General features: G+C 50.1%; 1 protein-coding gene across 1 annotated transcript; it reads left to right on the plus strand.

Annotated features, from left to right (window-relative positions):
* Positions 1 to 1,220: 1,220 nt before the first annotated feature.
* Positions 1,221 to 13,518, plus strand: LOC137309855 (intraflagellar transport protein 122 homolog; the record flags this gene model as incomplete). Its single annotated transcript, XM_067977871.1, has 5 exons — positions 1,221 to 1,452; positions 6,106 to 6,172; positions 10,337 to 10,421; positions 11,553 to 11,631; positions 13,442 to 13,518. Coding segments are annotated over exons 1-5 (367 nt in total), but the record flags the coding sequence as incomplete, so codon positions are not given.
* Between the last annotated feature and the right edge of the window lie 2,938 nt (positions 13,519 to 16,456).

The following is a 16,456-nucleotide window of genomic DNA, read 5'->3' on the forward strand; positions in this document are numbered from 1 at the left end:
CTCCACTGTGATTGACAGGGCCCTCGACCGTGCGACCCATTTCCCGCACTTCAGCCCTCACCCTCCCTCCCAGAACCACGTTCGGGACCCCTTGTCCTCACCTTCCACCTGGCCAGCCTACACGTTCAATGGATCATCCTCCGCCATTTGCAGCACGATGCCACCACCAACACATCATCCCCTCCCAGCATTTCAAAGGGACCGTTTCTTCCATGACACCCTGGTTCACTTTTCCATCACCTGCTCCCCTCTCCACGGCACCTTCCCATTGCAAGCACAGGAAATGCAACACCTGCCCTTTCACCTCTTCCCTTCCCACCATCCAGGGCCCCAAACACTCCTTCCAGATGAAACAGCGATGTACTTTTATTTCTTTCAACTTAGTATACTGTAGTCGTTGCTCATGATGCAGTCTCCTCTACATCGGTGAGACCAAACAACAGATTGGGTGATCGCTTTGCTGAACACCTCCATTCAGTCCACAAGCGTGATCCTGAGCTTCATGATCACTTACCACTTTAATTCTCCATCCCACTGTCCTCAGCCTCCTACACTGTTCGAATGAAGCTCGAGGCACACAGCACCTCATTATAACCTTCTGGACTCAACACTGATTTCAATAACTTCAGATCATAACCACCACTCCCAATTTTTTCAGACAGCAGGTTCTGCTGTTAACATTTACACATTCTTTGGGCCTATCTTTTGTTTCTTTACTTGTCCTGCCCACTTGTATCTTGCACCACCATCTGTTATTCTATTTAATCTCCTGCCCTCCACCTCATCAGAGACCTTCCCTTTTGTTCCTCCCCTCCCTCTGTTAAATCTCAAACCTTTTCCGGTTCTGATGAGAGGTCATCGACCTGAACCGTTAGCTCTGTTTCTCTCTCCACAGATGCTGCCTGCCCTGCTCAGTATTTCCTGATTTTATTACAGATTTCCAGTATCCGCAGTATTTTGCTTTTGTTTCAAGATGGAGGTGTTGGCGAAATGGCGGGGGGAGGAGGAGGGGGGGGATGGAAAAATTCAGCAACCTCCGGGGAGGGGAGGCATCATTAAAGCAGCTGGGGTTGTAACCCGATACACTCACTGCTAACCCACCCGTGGTTGTTGTTCCCCCCGAGTTGTGGTGAAGGTTTTCACCTCACGGCCCGCCGACACTCACCCACACAGGCTCAGCACCCGCCACCTCCACGGGAGAGCAAACCCCGCGCACGGCCGCCCCTCCAACTCTCGCGGGATTTCACCCCTCAACACCCGGCGGGCGGTTGGGAAGGAGGCGGTGCGCATGCGCCATCAACTGTCGGTTGGCTGAGATTGAAGGCCGGAGCCTCCGGCCGGTGGTAAAGTGACCGTCGTCGGGGCCGGGCGGCGGCGGCACACAGCCGGAAACATGCGGGCCGTCCCCACCTGGATAGACAGAGTACACGACAGGGAGAAGGTTGAACAGTGGTAAGGAGAGCTGTGGGCACTGCGGCCGAGCGCGCACTCCTCCGCCATCCTCCTGGTTGCGACGTAGCAACGCGGTCTCCAATGTAAACAGGCCGCGCCGAGCCGAGCGGAGCAGAGTGAAACGGGGATCACACCCGGGGAGGAGGAGGAGGAGGAAGGAGGGAGGGAGGAAGGAGGGAGGGAGGAAGGAGGGAGGAGGGGGGGGCGGCGGGTAGGAGGAGGAGGAAGGAGGGAGGAGGGGGGGCGGCGGGTAGGAGGAGGAGGAGGAGGAGGAGGGGGGTAGGAGGAGGGGGGTAGGAGGGGGGTGGGAGGAGGAGGAGGAGGGGGGTAGGAGGGGGGTGGGAGGAGGAGGAGGAGGAGGGGGGTAGGAGGGGGGTGGGAGGAGGAGGAGGAGGAGGGGGGTAGGAGGGGGGTGGGAGGAGGAGGAGGAGGGGGGTAGGAGGGGGGTGGGAGGAGGAGGAGGAGGAGGGGGGTAGGAGGAGGGGGGTAGGAGGGGGGTGGGAGGAGGAGGAGGAGGGTGGGAGGAGGAGGAGGAGGAGGGTGGGAGGAGGAGGGTGGGAGGAGGAGGAGGAGGAGGAGGGTGGGAGGAGGAGGAGGAGGAGGGTGGGGGGCGGCGGGTAGGAGGAGGAGGAAGGAGGGAGGAGGGGGGGGCGGCGGGTAGGAGGAGGAGGAGGAGGGGGGTAGGAGGAGGGGGGTAGGAGGGGGGTGGGAGGAGGAGGAGGAGGGGGGTAGGAGGGGGGTGGGAGGAGGAGGAGGAGGAGGGGGGTAGGAGGGGGGTGGGAGGAGGAGGAGGAGGGGGGTAGGAGGGGGGTGGGAGGAGGAGGAGGAGGAGGGTAGGAGGAGGGGGGTAGGAGGGGGGTGGGAGGAGGAGGAGGAGGGTGGGAGGAGGAGGAGGAGGAGGGTGGGAGGAGGAGGAGGAGGAGGGTGGGAGGAGGAGGAGGAGGGGGGTGGGAGGAGGGGGGAGGAGGAGGAGGGGGGGGGTGGGAGGAGGAGGGGGGGAGGAGGAGGGGGGGAGGAGGAGGGGTTAGGGAGGAGGGGGAGGAGGAGGCGGCGGGGGGGTGGGGTTAGGGGGAGGAGGGGTTAGGGAGGAGGGGTTAGGGGGGTGGGGTAGGAGGAGGAGGAGGGGGGTGGGGTAGGAGGAGGAGGAGGGGGGTGGGGTAGGAGGAGGAGGAGGGGGGAGGAGGAGGAGGAGGGGGGTGGGGGAGGAGGAGGGAGGAGGAGGAGGCGGCGGGGGGGGGTGGGGTTAGGGGGAGGAGGGGTTAGGGGGGTGGGGTAGGAGGAGGAGGAGGGGGGTGGGGTAGGAGGAGGGGGGTGGGGGAGGAGGAGGAGGAGGAGGGGGGTGGGGGAGGGGGGAGGAGGAGGAGGCGGCGGGGGGGGTGGGGTTAGGGGGAGGAGGGGTTAGGGGGGTGGGGTAGGAGGGGGGGTGGGGTAGGAGGAGGGGCGGGGGGGTGGGGGTGGGGTTAGGGGGAGTGGGGTAGGAGGAGGAGGTGTGGGGGGGGGTGGAAGGGAGGAGGAGGTGTGGGGGGGGGGGGTGGAAGGGAGGAGGAGGAGGGGGGGAGGGGGTTGAAGGAAGGAGGGAGGGAGAGGGGGGGGGTTAAAGGAAGGAGGGAGGGAGAGGGGGGGGGTTAAAGGAAGGAGGGAGGGAGAGGGGGGGGGGTTAAAGGAAGGAGGGAGGGAGAGGGGGGGGGGTTAAAGGAAGGAGGGAGGGAGAGGGGGGGGGTTAAAGGAAGGAGGGAGGGAGAGGGGGGGGTTAAAGGAAGGAGGGAGGGAGAGGGGGGGGGTTAAAGGAAGGAGGGAGGGAGAGGGGGGGGGGTTAAAGGAAGGAGGGAGGGAGAGGGGGGGGGTTAAAGGAAGGAGGGAGGGAGAGGGGGGGGGTTAAAGGAAGGAGGGAGGGAGAGGGGGGGGGTTAAAGGAAGGAGGGAGGGAGTGGGGGGGGGTTAAAGGAAGGAGGGAGGGAGAGGGCGGGTTAAAGGAAGGAAGGAGGGAGGGAGAGGGGGGGTTAAAGGAAGGAGGGAGGGAGAGGGGGGGTTAAAGGAAGGGAGGGAGGGGGGGGGTTAAAGGAAGGAGGGAGGGGGGGGTTAAAGGATGGAGGGAGGGGGGGGTTAAAGGAAGGAGGGAGGGGGGGGGGTTAAGGAAGGAGGGAGGGAGAGGGGGGGGTTAAAGGAAGGAAGGAGGGAGGGAGAGGGGGGGGTTAAAGGAAGGAAGGAGGGAGGGAGAGGGGGGGGTTAAAGGAAGGAAGGAGGGAGGGAGAGGGGGGGTTAAGGAAGGAAGGAGGGAGGGAGAGGGGGGGTTAAGGAAGGAGGGAGGGAGAGGGGGGTGTTAAGGAAGGAGGGAGGGAGAGGGGTGGGTTTAAGGAAGGAAGGAGGGAGGGAGAGGGGGGGGGTTAAAGGAAGGAGGGAGGGAGAGGGGGGGGTTAAGGAAGGAGGGAGGGAGAGGGGGGGGTTAAGGAAGGAAGGAGGGAGGGAGAGGGGGTGGGTTAATGGAAGGAAGGTGGGAGGAGAGGGGGGGGTTAAAGGAAGGAGGGGGAGTGGGGGGGGTTAAAGGAAGGAGGGTGGGAGAGGGGGAGGGTTAAAGGAGGAAGGAGGGAGGGAGAGGGGGGGGTTAAGGAAGGAGGGAGGGGGGGGTTAAGGAAGGAGGGAGGGGAGAGGGGGGGTTAAAGGAAGGAAGGAGGGTGGGAGAGGGGGGGGGTTAAGGAGGAGGGTGGGAGAGGGGGGGGGTTAAGGAGGAGGGAGGGTGAGGGGGGGTTAAGGAAGGAGGGAGGAGGGAGGGGGGGTTAAGGTTGGAGGGAGGGAGAGGGGGGGGTTAAGGAAGGAAGGAGGGAGGGAGAGGGGGGGTTAAGGAGGGAGGGAGGGAGTGGGGGGGGTTAAGGAAGGAGGGAGGGTGAGGGGGGGGTTAAGGAAGGATGGAGGGTGTGGGGGGGGTTAAGGAAGGAAGGAGGAGGGAGAGGGGGGGTTAAGGAAGGTGGGAGGAGGGGGGGGGTTAAGGAAGGAGGGAGGGAGAGGGGAGGGTTAAAGGAAGGAGGGAGGGAGAGGGGGGGGTTAAGGATGGTGGGAGGGTGGGGGAGGGTTAAGGAAGGTGGGAGGGAGAGGGGGGGTTAAGGAAGGAGGGAGGGAGAGGGGGGGTTAAGGAAGGAAGGAGGGAGGGTGAGGGGGGGGGTTTAAGGAGGGTGGGAGGGAGAGGGGGGGGGTTAATGGAAGGAGGGAGGGAGAGGGGGGGTTAAGGAAGGAAGGATGGGAGAGGGGGGGGTTAAGGAAGGAAGGTGGGAGGGAGAGGGGGGGGTTAAAGGAAGGAGGGGTGGGAGTGGGGGGTGGTTAAGGAAGGAGGGAGGGAGTGGGGGGGTTTAAGGAAGGAGGGTGGGGGGGGGGTTAAAGGAAGGAGGGAGGGAGGGGGGGGTTAAAGGAAGGAGGGAGGGGGGGGGTTAAAGGAAGGAGGGGGGGAGAGGGGGGGTTAAGGAAGGGGGAGGGGGGGGTTAAAGGAAGGAGGGGGGGGAGAGGGGGGAGTGAAGCAAGGAGGGGGGGGTTAAAGGAAGGAGGGGGGGAGAGGGGGGGGTGAAGCAAGGAGGGGGGGGGTTAAAGGAAGGACGGAAGGAGGGAGGGAGAGGTGAAGCAAGGAGGGGGGGGTTAAAGGAAGGACGGAAGGAGGGAGGGAGAGGGGGGGGGTTAAAGGAAGGAAGGAGAGGGGTGGAGGGAGCGACAATATCCCCTGGGGGATGGGGTGGGGATAATATACCCGGGGGTGGGGATAATATACCGGGGGGGGGGGGAAGGGGATAAAATGGCGGGGGGGGGGATAATACATTCGGGGGCGGGAGAGAATAATACACCCGAGGGGAGGGGGAAGGAGAGGACAATACACCCGGGAGGAAGAGAGAGGACAATGCACCCAGTGGGGTTGGGGGGCGGGGAGAGAGAACGAATAATAAAAAAAAGTGGGGACGAGGCTTCCTGGTGTCTGTTGTGCACGTGCCTACAAACCTGCCTGGGTTAAACCCAGAAGTGGGCGCATTGGGATGGGGATGCGGTCCCCCTCCAAGAAGTTGTTATTTTAACCTCCCTCCTGCCTCCAACCCACCCGTTCTTGGGGGTTAACATTACTGCCCTTGTGTCTGAGGGAGAGCAAGAGCTGGTGCTGGCATGGAAGCCAGGTTCTCTGCCACTGGGAGGAAACAAAATCAGATTGAGAGTAATTCCACAGCATTCTCCCAACAGCCAACAACTTTACAGCTGCTTTGACAGAGGCCTGGGACAAGTTGTTCATTGTCCCCCTCAGCCTGGGCTTGCAAGCAAGAGAGAAATAGCAAAAACAACTTGTTACGTTTAGCAATCCTTTGGACTTTGGATAATTTTGGAATTTGTTTTACTACAATTTATAAACTAGACTTTTTACTGCAATATTTAAAAAAGTCAACAAAGCAATGCAGCGAGTTTGATTGTCGGAATAGCTTTTTCTCACCCTGGTTTTTGATGTTCTGAGTGTGCTTTCTCCAGGTGGTGTGTGATGTTGCACAAATTCCTTTGTGTTACTGCCTTGTAACTGAAATCAGCCTGTCTGTGTTCTGTATTTAAGCATCGGAAGAAATTCCTGATTATGATTGTACATCAGTTCATTGCTTCTAAATTGACAAAAATCTTATTTATTTTCACATCTCTACAGTATTTACGATATTGCATTCAAACCAGATGGAACCCAGCTGATAGTAGCGACAGGAAACAGAGTTCTGGTACGTTCAATACCTCTGTTGAGATCTAACTTTTCACACATGTACGTCCTAGTTGACCTCCTGTGGCATTGCTCTCTGTGAGCCCTCTTCATTGTGTTGCTTTGAGCTCTCTGTGTTTGTGTCGCCATGGGAAGCCAGAACTGGCATTGATCTTGTGGGACACAGATACTGGCGGTGATGAACTGGCCAAGAATGGGCTGTAGAGGGGCAACTGGTGGGGGTGGAGCATATTAACTGACGACCTTCCTTTGTCCTTGCGCAAACAAAAACCAAAAGTGGAGCCTAAGAGGAAAAAGAACAGAAAATGCTGGAAAAGCTCAGCAAGTGAGGCATCTGAGGAGAAAGAAACAGAGCTAATGTTTCAGGTCGAAGACGTTTTGTCAGACCTGAAACGTTAACTCTGTTTCTTTCTCCACAGATGCTGCCTCACATGCTGAGTTTTTCCAGCATTTTCTGTTTTTATTTCAGATTTCCAGCATCCACAGTATTTTGCTTTTGCCTAAGAGAAAAAAACACTGCTCAGCAGATACACCTGGTGGCCAGACCCCACAACTACATACAGACTCAAAAACTTCTTCGGAACTATTCCAGCATCACAAGCTGTCACATTCACTGAAAAATTCTGTCAAAAAGTTACAGGCATCACCAGAAAAGCACAACAGGCAGTTGTGGATGCATTTAAAATGAGAAACCCCATAGAGATGTTGGGTTGGATTTCAGTGGAAAATGTGACAGATATATTGATTTTAATTCATATGAATGAGTACACTTCTGTGACAGTCACCTATCCACGAATCATTCTTGTTGCTGCTTTTTGAATCTTCTCCGAACATATTAAGATGTCCAAAATGGACACCAAACTGTGGTCACAGCATTGAGTTGTACAGGTTTTAATAACCTGTTTTAACCAATCCTCAGCCCATTAAATTAGTTTGTCTAGAACCCTTCTGAATGCTGGCAGTCTTGTTGCCTGGTCATTTTAGATTGGTCATTCGGTGCGTTTTATAATATAGCAGTAGCCTTCTCCATATCATTAATGAATATGGACAGATCTTGCAGAGAGCCAGTTTTCCTCGCGGAAACACTCAGTTCCCAGGTGTTAAAGGAGAAGGATTTCTGGGGTTTCCCCCCCAAGTTGGGGGAGAGGGGGGAGTGCGTGCAGGTACAAGCAAAGGAGAGCCATGCAGTTGAGGTGGGAGGGCCTTCACCTACATAAAAACATAAGAAATAGGAACAGGAGTAGGCCGTGCGGCCCCTCGAGCCTGCTCTGCCATTCAGTAAGATCGTGGCTGATCTTCTACCTCAACTCCACTTTCCTGCCCTATCCCCATATCCCTTGATTCCCTTAGTGTCCAAAAATCTATTGCTCTCAATCTTGAATATACTCAATGACTCAGCATCCACAGCCTTCTGGGGTAGAGAATTCCAAAGATTCACAACCCTCTGAGTGAAGAAATTTTTCCTCATCTCTGTCCTAAATGGCCAGCTCTTTATCTTGAGACTATGACCCCTAGTTCTAGACTCTCCAGCTGGGGGAAACAGCCTCTCAGCATCTACCCTGTCAAGCCCTCGAAGAATTTTATACGTTTCAATGAGATCACCTCTCATTCTTCTAAACTCTGGAGAATACAGGCCCATTTTCCTCAATCTCTCCACATAGGACAACCTTCTCATCTTAGGAATCAATCTAGTGTACTTTTGTTTTTTTTTATTCGTTCATGGGATGTGGGCATCGCTGGCAAGGCCAGCATTTATTGACCATCCCTAATTGGACTTGAGAAGGTGGTGGTGAGCTGCTGCCTTGAACCACTGCAGTCCGTGTGGTGAAGGTTCTCCCACAGTGCTGTTAGGTAGGGAGTTTCAGGATTTTGACCCAGCGATGATGAAGGAACAGCGACATATTTCCAAGTCGGGATGGTTTGTGACTTGGAGGGGAACGTGCAGGTGGTGTTGTTCCCATGTGCCTGCTGCCCTTGTCCTTCTAAGTGGTAGAGGTCGTGGCTTTGGGTGGTGCTATTGAAGAAGCCTTGGCGAGTTGCTGCAGTGCATCCTGTAGATGGTACACACTGTAGCCATGGTGCGCCGGTGGTGAAGGGAGTGAATGATTAGGTGGATGGGGTGCCAATCAAGCGGGCTGCTTTGTCCAGGATGGTGTCGACCTCCTTAAGTGCTGTTGGGGCTGCACTCATCCAGGCAAGTGGAGAGTATTCCATCACACTCCTGACTTGCGCCTTGTAGATGGTGGAAAGGCTTTGGGGAATCAGGAGGTGAGTCACTCACCACGGAACACCCAGCCTCTGACTTGCTCTTGTAGCCACAGTATTTATATGGCTGGTCCAGTTAAGTTTCTGGTCAATGGTGACCCCCCCAGGATGTTGATGGTGGGGGATTCGGCGATGGTAATGCCGTTGAATGTCAGGGGGAGGTGGGTAGACTCTCTCTTGTTGGAGATGGTCATTGCCTGGCACTTGTCTGGCGCGAATGTTACTTGCCACTTATCAACCCAAGCCTGGATGTTGTCCAGGTCTTGCTGCATGCGGGCACGGACTGCTTCATTATCTGAGGGATTGCGAATGGAATTGAACGCCATGCAGTCATCAGCGAACATCCCCATTTCTGACTTCATGATGGAGGGAAGGTCATTGATGAAGCAGCCGAAGATGGTTGGGCCTAGGACACTGCCCTGAGGAACTCCTGCAGTAATGTCCTGGGGCTGAGATGATTGGCCTCCAACAACCACTACCATCTTCCTTTGTGCTATGTATGACTCCAGCCACTGGAGAGTTTTCCCCCTGATTCCCATTGACTTCAATTTTATTAGGGCTCCTTGATGCCACACTCTGTCGAATGCTGCCTTAATGTCAAGGAGAGTCACTCTCACCTTACCTGCACCCCCTCTAAGGCAAGTATATTTTTTCTTAGGTCAGAAGACCAAAACTGTACACAGTACTTCAGATGTGGTCTTACCAAAGCTCTGAACAATTGCAACAAGACTTCCTTACTCTTGTACTCCAACATCCTTGCAATAAAGGCCAACATACCATTTACTTTTCTAATTGCTTGCTCTACTTGTATGTGATTCGTGTACAAGGTCACCCAAATCAATCTAAATACCAACCTTTCTTAGTCTCTCACCCTTTTAAAAAATATTCTGCTTCTCTATTCTTCCTACCAAAGTGGATAATCTAACATTTCCCCACTTTATACTCCATCTGCCACCTTCTTGCCCACTCACATAACCTGTCTATATCCCCTTGTTTTTGCTTCCTCCTCACAGCTTACTTTCCCACCTAGCTTTGTACCAGCAGACCATCAGCAAACTTGGATACCTCACACTTGGTCCCTTCATCTAAGACAGTTATATAGATTGTAAATAGCTGAGGCCCAAGCACCGATCCTTGTGGCACCCCACTAGTTACAACCCGCCAACCCGAAAATGACCCGTTTATTCCTACTCTTTTTTTTGTCCGTTAACTAATCATCAATCCACGCTAATATATTACCCCCAATCCCACGAGGCCTAATCTTGTGTAACAACCTTTGTGTGGCACCTTATCGAATGCCTTTTGAAAATCCAAATATACGACATCCACTGGTTCCCCTTTATCTACCCTTCTAGTTACATCCTCAGAAAACTAATAGATTTGTCAAACACGATTTCCTTTTCATAAAACCATGTTGACTCTGCCTAATCATATTATGATTTTCTAAGTGCCCTGTTACTAAGTCCTTAATTATAGATTCTAACATCTTTCCTACTACTGAGTTAGGCTGGGCAAGTGCCTAAGCGTCTGGCCCCACTCACATGGGATCATCTGAGAGGGCCAGCCAATGGAGGCTTAAAAAGGTAAGTGTCACATTTTCTGCACAGGTGCCCAGCGAAGCTTTGGGGCTACTTTTGAACAGCAGCCAGAAGGCCCCACATCTGTAAGCCTCAGAAATCTGCAACAGCAGCGGAATCTTCACCCTTGATCTGGGCGTAGGCCCAGCTCAAGGGGCAGGCCTGCTCTTTGGACATGTACTGAACCTGGAAATACAGGCAGCTTCAGGTCAGGTGGAGCACTGGTGGAGATGTCCAGCTCTAACAATATTTTCAGTTTGTACCATTGACTGCAGGCAGCGATGTCCAGCTCTGTGAAGTAAAATATGCTGTTTTATTTCCAGGTATACGATACTTCCGATGGAACGCTCATTCAGCCACTCAAGGGACACCGAGATACTGTCTACTGTGTGGCCTACGCTAAAGATGGTAAGTGACAAGAATTATGTACCTGAGGAATAGGTCAATGTTCCCTGCAGAAATGTTTATTTTAGAGCATTGTTTTAAATTCTGTTTCTTCCACTTCTTGGCTTTAGATTTTATTGTCCCCTCCACCTGCAGCAGTGACAGTTATTGACCATTGTAGCATTTTCTCTCCCTAATTGTGCCCAAGTACACCAGCTCCACTTGTCACCCACTCTTACAGCTTGTCTCTATCAGGAGCTCTCTCTGCGCAGAGTATATATATGTATGTATGTGTGTATAAAGTAAACCTATTTAGAATTGGTCTCCTGAAGGCATTAGTTCTTGCCAGGGTATGGATCCATAGGTGTTGTTGCCCTCTGATACCTTAGCACATGTGAGCCCAGACAATGAGCGTTGGAGGGTATTCAACCATTTGGGGCATCACAGCCAAGCCTGATCCTGGCCTCATTCGACATCCAAACATGCATCTTCTAGCATGGATAATGCTCAGCTGCAGGAGCCCTGACTGATTTCCTCATCCTAGCGCAAGGCGCTGAGACTAATTCTAATGCACCAACTGAGCGGCTAACTTAGCACAGACTGATAATTGAATTGGGAACCTGCTAGTCAGTATTGTCAGCTACATACTGACTTTACCAACTGAGCCACTGGGGTCTCAGTTTGAGCCTGAACCAAGTTCAACAATTTTTTTCATTGAAAGTTTCTATTCTGTTCTGTTTGTTCCCCATAACATTTTTCATTGCTGTGCAAGAGGGCAGGCAGCTAACCCACTCCCAGGCCTGTGCCTATACTCCTGTGAAACTGGCCACTCTGAGGTGTGTGACACTGGTCCCAGAGGACTGGCCTGCAAGGTTTTTTTTAAATAAAAAAAACTTCTTGCATCCTGTCCTTAGGAAGATTTGCTCTATGCTAACCTGTAAATGTCATGTCCTCATATAAGGAGCTCACTTAAGACATATTGCCTGTGGAGATCAGATGTGTTGGGTTACCATCCACTCAAGGTGGCAATAGTGTGTTATTCAGGAGTCACCTTGCTTTGAATCTGCAATTCCGAAACTCAAGTCGTTACAGGTTTGAGAGTGAAAATGAATTTGTGCTTGTTTTTTCTGAACTAATTAACCACGATCTTCTTAGGTAAGCGATTTGCATCTGGTTCCACTGACAAGAGTATTATTATCTGGACCTCTAAACTAGAAGGCATCTTGAAGTATACGTGAGTTTCCTTTTATTTGTTTCATTTTCTCCTGGAACTCTTGGAAATATATTTGCATTGAAATGAAAAGCAAATTCTGATTAAAAAGCTGGTATTATTAAACTAATTTTTGGGTCTCTGTTTAAAACATAACTGCAAAAAATAAAAAAAGACTTAGCACTACCTTTCCCTTAATGTTGCCTGCAGGTCCAGGGAAGGGTGGGATAGTAGGTGGAAGGCACAGCAAGGAGTGAGGGGCAAGGACTGAAGCTCACCGAAGAGCAAAGACCCCAGGAGTGTAGGCCCAAGGCAGGGAGGGAAGCAAGCAAGCAATAGGAATCAGTGAGCGAGAACAGGCTAGAGCAGAGGTAGTGCTGGTGGTTATAGGATTAGCAGCCCACTGCCAGGTGTTACGGAGATACGTTACGATTCACCCCTTCCTGTATGCTTGCTGGGCTGTAAGTGGCGAAATGTCATGATGGCTGAAAGGGAGGAAAATTTTTTCCCCCGTCCCCAGATTGGTTATTTTGCACGATGGGAACAGTCAACCAATCAAAATGAGGAGTGATTTTTTTTTCACCCTAGTTTCCAATTGGTTGGTTTCACAGTAGAAACGTTAAATCAGTCAGCAAATTGAGACAAGCCTGCAGTGAACCAGCCAGGAAACTCATGCATATTGATTCTATGGGGGAGTGGGACTAGCTGGATTACTCTTGCGGTGCGGACTCGATGGGCCGAATGGCCTCCTTCTGTGCTGTAACCTTTCTATGATTCTGTAAAGCTTCAGACACAATTTCCTGTATGAATCTCAAAGGCAACCCTTTGGAAATCTTATGAGGCATTGATCCTACAGTATAGAGGCAAAAACTGGAATCATACAAGTGGCAGTTCAGTACTATCTTGGGGGAGACTGTAGGTTTCTATGGACGGATGAGTTAGATGGGCCGAATGGCCTCGCTCATCCACAGTGATCTTTGTGAGACGAGAGAGAGAGAGAGAGAGAGAGAGAAGGCAGAAGGCAGAAGACAGAAGATACCTTTTAGAAAGAGGAAGATGGAAACAATGAGAAAGAGTTGGACACAAAGATACAGATACCACACTGAGCCACATTCAGAGAGAGGAAGAGAAAGTGTTGAAGATAGAGACCGACACAAAAGGAATTACACATTGGGATAAAAGCAGAGATGGTTACAGGGAAGAGAAACAAAAACATTTTTGTCCATGACCAATGTGAAGGAAATCAACTAAATTATAACAGTGTGTTAGATGTAACTATATTATTGTCCATTACATGGTATAATTGTATTCTGATATATTGTATGTTAAATAGATATAATGTCATTATAAAACAGCAAAACTCCCAACTTACTGTGACCAATGGTACAGGAGATCAGCTATTGCGTGTGTGTCTGTGCATATATAACGATTGTTATTAGACCTGTGGCCTCAGAATGAGTGGGGAGCTCAGGATCCCAAAGTAAACAGTCGGCCTGAGCGTGAGCAGGCAGCCTTGGGGCTGATTGGGATTGGAGGTTGGTGACACAGCAGGAGCGTGAAGAGAGTCCACGGATTGGTCTTTGATCATCATGTGGTTAGCAGGAGCCAATCCAATGTGCTTACCACAACTAATCGTATGTGGGAATTTGGATCACGTTTTTTGGACTGATCAGATGTGTGGGGCCTGACAAACACAGTCTGTTACTTTTATATATAGTTGGACAGATACTTCCAGAATGCAGATGGAAGATTCAATAGTGAAATGGTTATTATCTGCTTTTGATCTGATCTGCAATAACTAAGCCTTTTTCTTTGTTTTCATCCCAATCTACAGACATAATGATTCCATTCAGTGTATTGCGTATAACCCAGTCACTCACCAACTGGCTTCCTGTTCCTCCAGTGACTTTGGTAATTTGATCTTTAATATTTTCAAAAACCTAAAAATCAGTTATATTAGTGTTTTTTAACCACTCATTATTAATTACTTAAATTGTGCAAAAGGACTTTTTGTTGGAAGTCGTAGCTTGAGGAATCAGATGTGGGTGTGCAGTATTCATTGTAAAGAATCATGGCAGCTATAGAGACTTCTTCAATAAGCTGGCAGGGATTTCTGCACAGAGGGAGTTTTTATAGCCTGTCCATGTATTTAGAGGGCTTTAATACAGGGCCCCAGACAGCTCCACTATTCTGAGATGGACCATGATGTAGCTTGGTCAAGAATCATTGGTATTTCTTCCTATTGGTGGCAGGCAGACCTGAGCCACGTAGATTATGAACCTGCAACCATCTACTTGAGAAGCAACAATTGTTTTTTAAAAAAGCAACTTGAGAAGTGGAAATAATATGGATTCCATTAATTAGAACATAAGAAATAGGAGCAGCAGTAGGCCTTTTGGCCCCTCGAGCCTGCTCCGCCATTCAATCAGATCCTGGCTGATCTTCAACCTCAACTCCACTTTCCTGCCCGATCCCCATATCCATTGATTCCCCATGAGTCCAAAAATCTATCAATCTCAGCCTTGAATATATTGAACGACTCAGCATCCACAGCCCTCTGGGGTAGAGAATTCCAAAGATTCACAAACCTCTGCGTGAAGAAATTCCTTCTCATCTCAGTCTTGAATAGTCGACCCCTTATCCTGCGACTGTGCCCTCTAGTTCTAGATTCTCCAGCCAGGGGAAACAACCTGTCAGCATTTACCCTGTTGAGCCCTCTCAGAATCTTATATGTTTCAATGAGATCGCTTCACAGTCTTCTAAACTCCAGAGAGTATAGGCCCATTTTAATCAACCTCTCCTCATAGGACAATCCTCCCATCCCAGGAATTAATCTAGTGAACCTGAGTTGTACCGCCTCTAAGGCAAATATATCCTTGGATACATTACACTCGGTCCCTTCATCTAAGTCATTAATGTAGATTGTAAATATCTGAGGCCCAAGCACCGATCCTTGCAGCACCCCACTAGTTACAGCCTGCCAACCTGAAAATGACCCGTTTATCCCTACTGTCTGTTTTCTGTCCATTAACCAATCTTTTATCTATGCTAATATGTGACCCCAACCCCATGAGCCCTTATCTTGCATAACAACCTTTTAAATGGCACCTTATTGAATTTCTTTTGAAAATCCAAATATACTATGTCCGCTGGTTCCCCTTTATCTACCCTGCTAGTTACATCTTCAAAAAACTCTAATAAATTTGTCAAACACGATTTCTCTTTCATAAAACCACGTTAACTCTGCCTAATCATATTGTGATGTTCTAAATGCCCTGTCACCACTTCCTTAATAATGGATTCTAGCATTTTCCTGATGTCTGATGTTAGGTTAATCGGCCTGTAGTTCCCTGTTTTCTCTCTCCCTACCTTTTTGAATAACGGAGTTACATTTGCTACCTTCCAATCCGATGGGACCGTTCTAGAATCTGGGGAATTCTGGAAGATCATAACTAATGCATCCACTATCTCTGCAAGCACCTTTTTTATAACCCTCAGATGTAGGCCTTCTGGCCCAGGGGATTTATCGGCTTTTAGTCCCATTAGTTTCTCAAGTACTCTTCTTCTCTACGGATAATTATTTTAAGTTCTTCACTCTCATTAGCCCTTGGTTCCCCGCTATTTCTGGTATGCTTTTTGTGTTTTCTACTGTGAACACAGATACAAAATATTTATTTAACATGTCTGCCATTTCCTGATTCTGCACTATAATTTCTCCTGTCTCAGCCTCTAAGGGGCCAACATTTACTTTTGGTACTCTCTTCCTTTTTACATACTTATAGAAGCTCTTACAATCTGTTTTTATATTTCTTGCTAGTTTACTCTCATAGTCTATTTTCTCCTGTCTTATCAGTTTTTTGGTCGTCCTTTGCTGGTTTCTAAAACTGTCCCAATCCTCAGGCTTACTACTCTTCCCGGCAACATTATAGGCCTCTTTTTTTAATCTAATACTATCCTTAACCTCTTTTAGTTAGCCACGGAGGGATCACTTTTCTCATGGAGTTTTTATTTCTCAATGGAATGTATATTTGTTGAGAATATTGAAATATTTCTTTAAATATTTGTCATTGTTTATCAACCGTCCTACCCTTTAATCTAATTTCCCAATCTACCTTCGCCAACTCACCCCTCATACCTATGTAATTGGCTTAATTTAAGTTTAAGACTCTAGTTGCTGATTTAAGTATGTCACTCTCGAACTCAATGTGAAATTCTATCATTATGATCACTCTTCCCCAGAGGATCCTTTACTGTGAGCTTACTAATTAACCCTGTCTCATTACATAATACAAGATCTAAAATAGCCTGTTCCCTGATTGATTCCATGGTGTATTGTTCTAGGAAACCGTCTCGAATGCATTCCATGAACTCGTCCTCCAAGCTACCTTTGCCAATTTGATTTGCCCAGTCTATATGAAGATTAAAGTCCCCCACGATTATTGCATTACCTTTGTTACAAGCTCCTATTATTTCATGATTAATACTCTGTCCAATGGTATAGCTACTATTCGGGGGCCTATAAACTACTTCACCAGTGTTTTCTGCCCCTTGTTATTTCTTATTTCCACCCAGACTGATTCTACTTCCTGATCTTTGAGCCAAGATCCTTTCTCACCACTGTCTTTATGTCATCCTTTATTATCAGGGCTACACCCCCTCCTTTTCCATTCTGCCTGTCTTTTCTAAACGTCATGTACTCTGGAATATTTAGTCCCCAACCTTGATCACTTTGTAACGATGGGCAGCATTTTAGCACCCGCTATCGGGTGCGTTCCTGGTGGGGGGGGCCCCGAAAATTGCGAAATCCAGGAGCGGGACCGGATCGCACCTCGATCCCGCCCACTTCCGG

Source organism: Heptranchias perlo, unplaced genomic scaffold (genome assembly GCF_035084215.1).
Source record: "Heptranchias perlo isolate sHepPer1 unplaced genomic scaffold, sHepPer1.hap1 HAP1_SCAFFOLD_1845, whole genome shotgun sequence".
NCBI lineage: Eukaryota > Metazoa > Chordata > Chondrichthyes > Hexanchiformes > Hexanchidae > Heptranchias > Heptranchias perlo.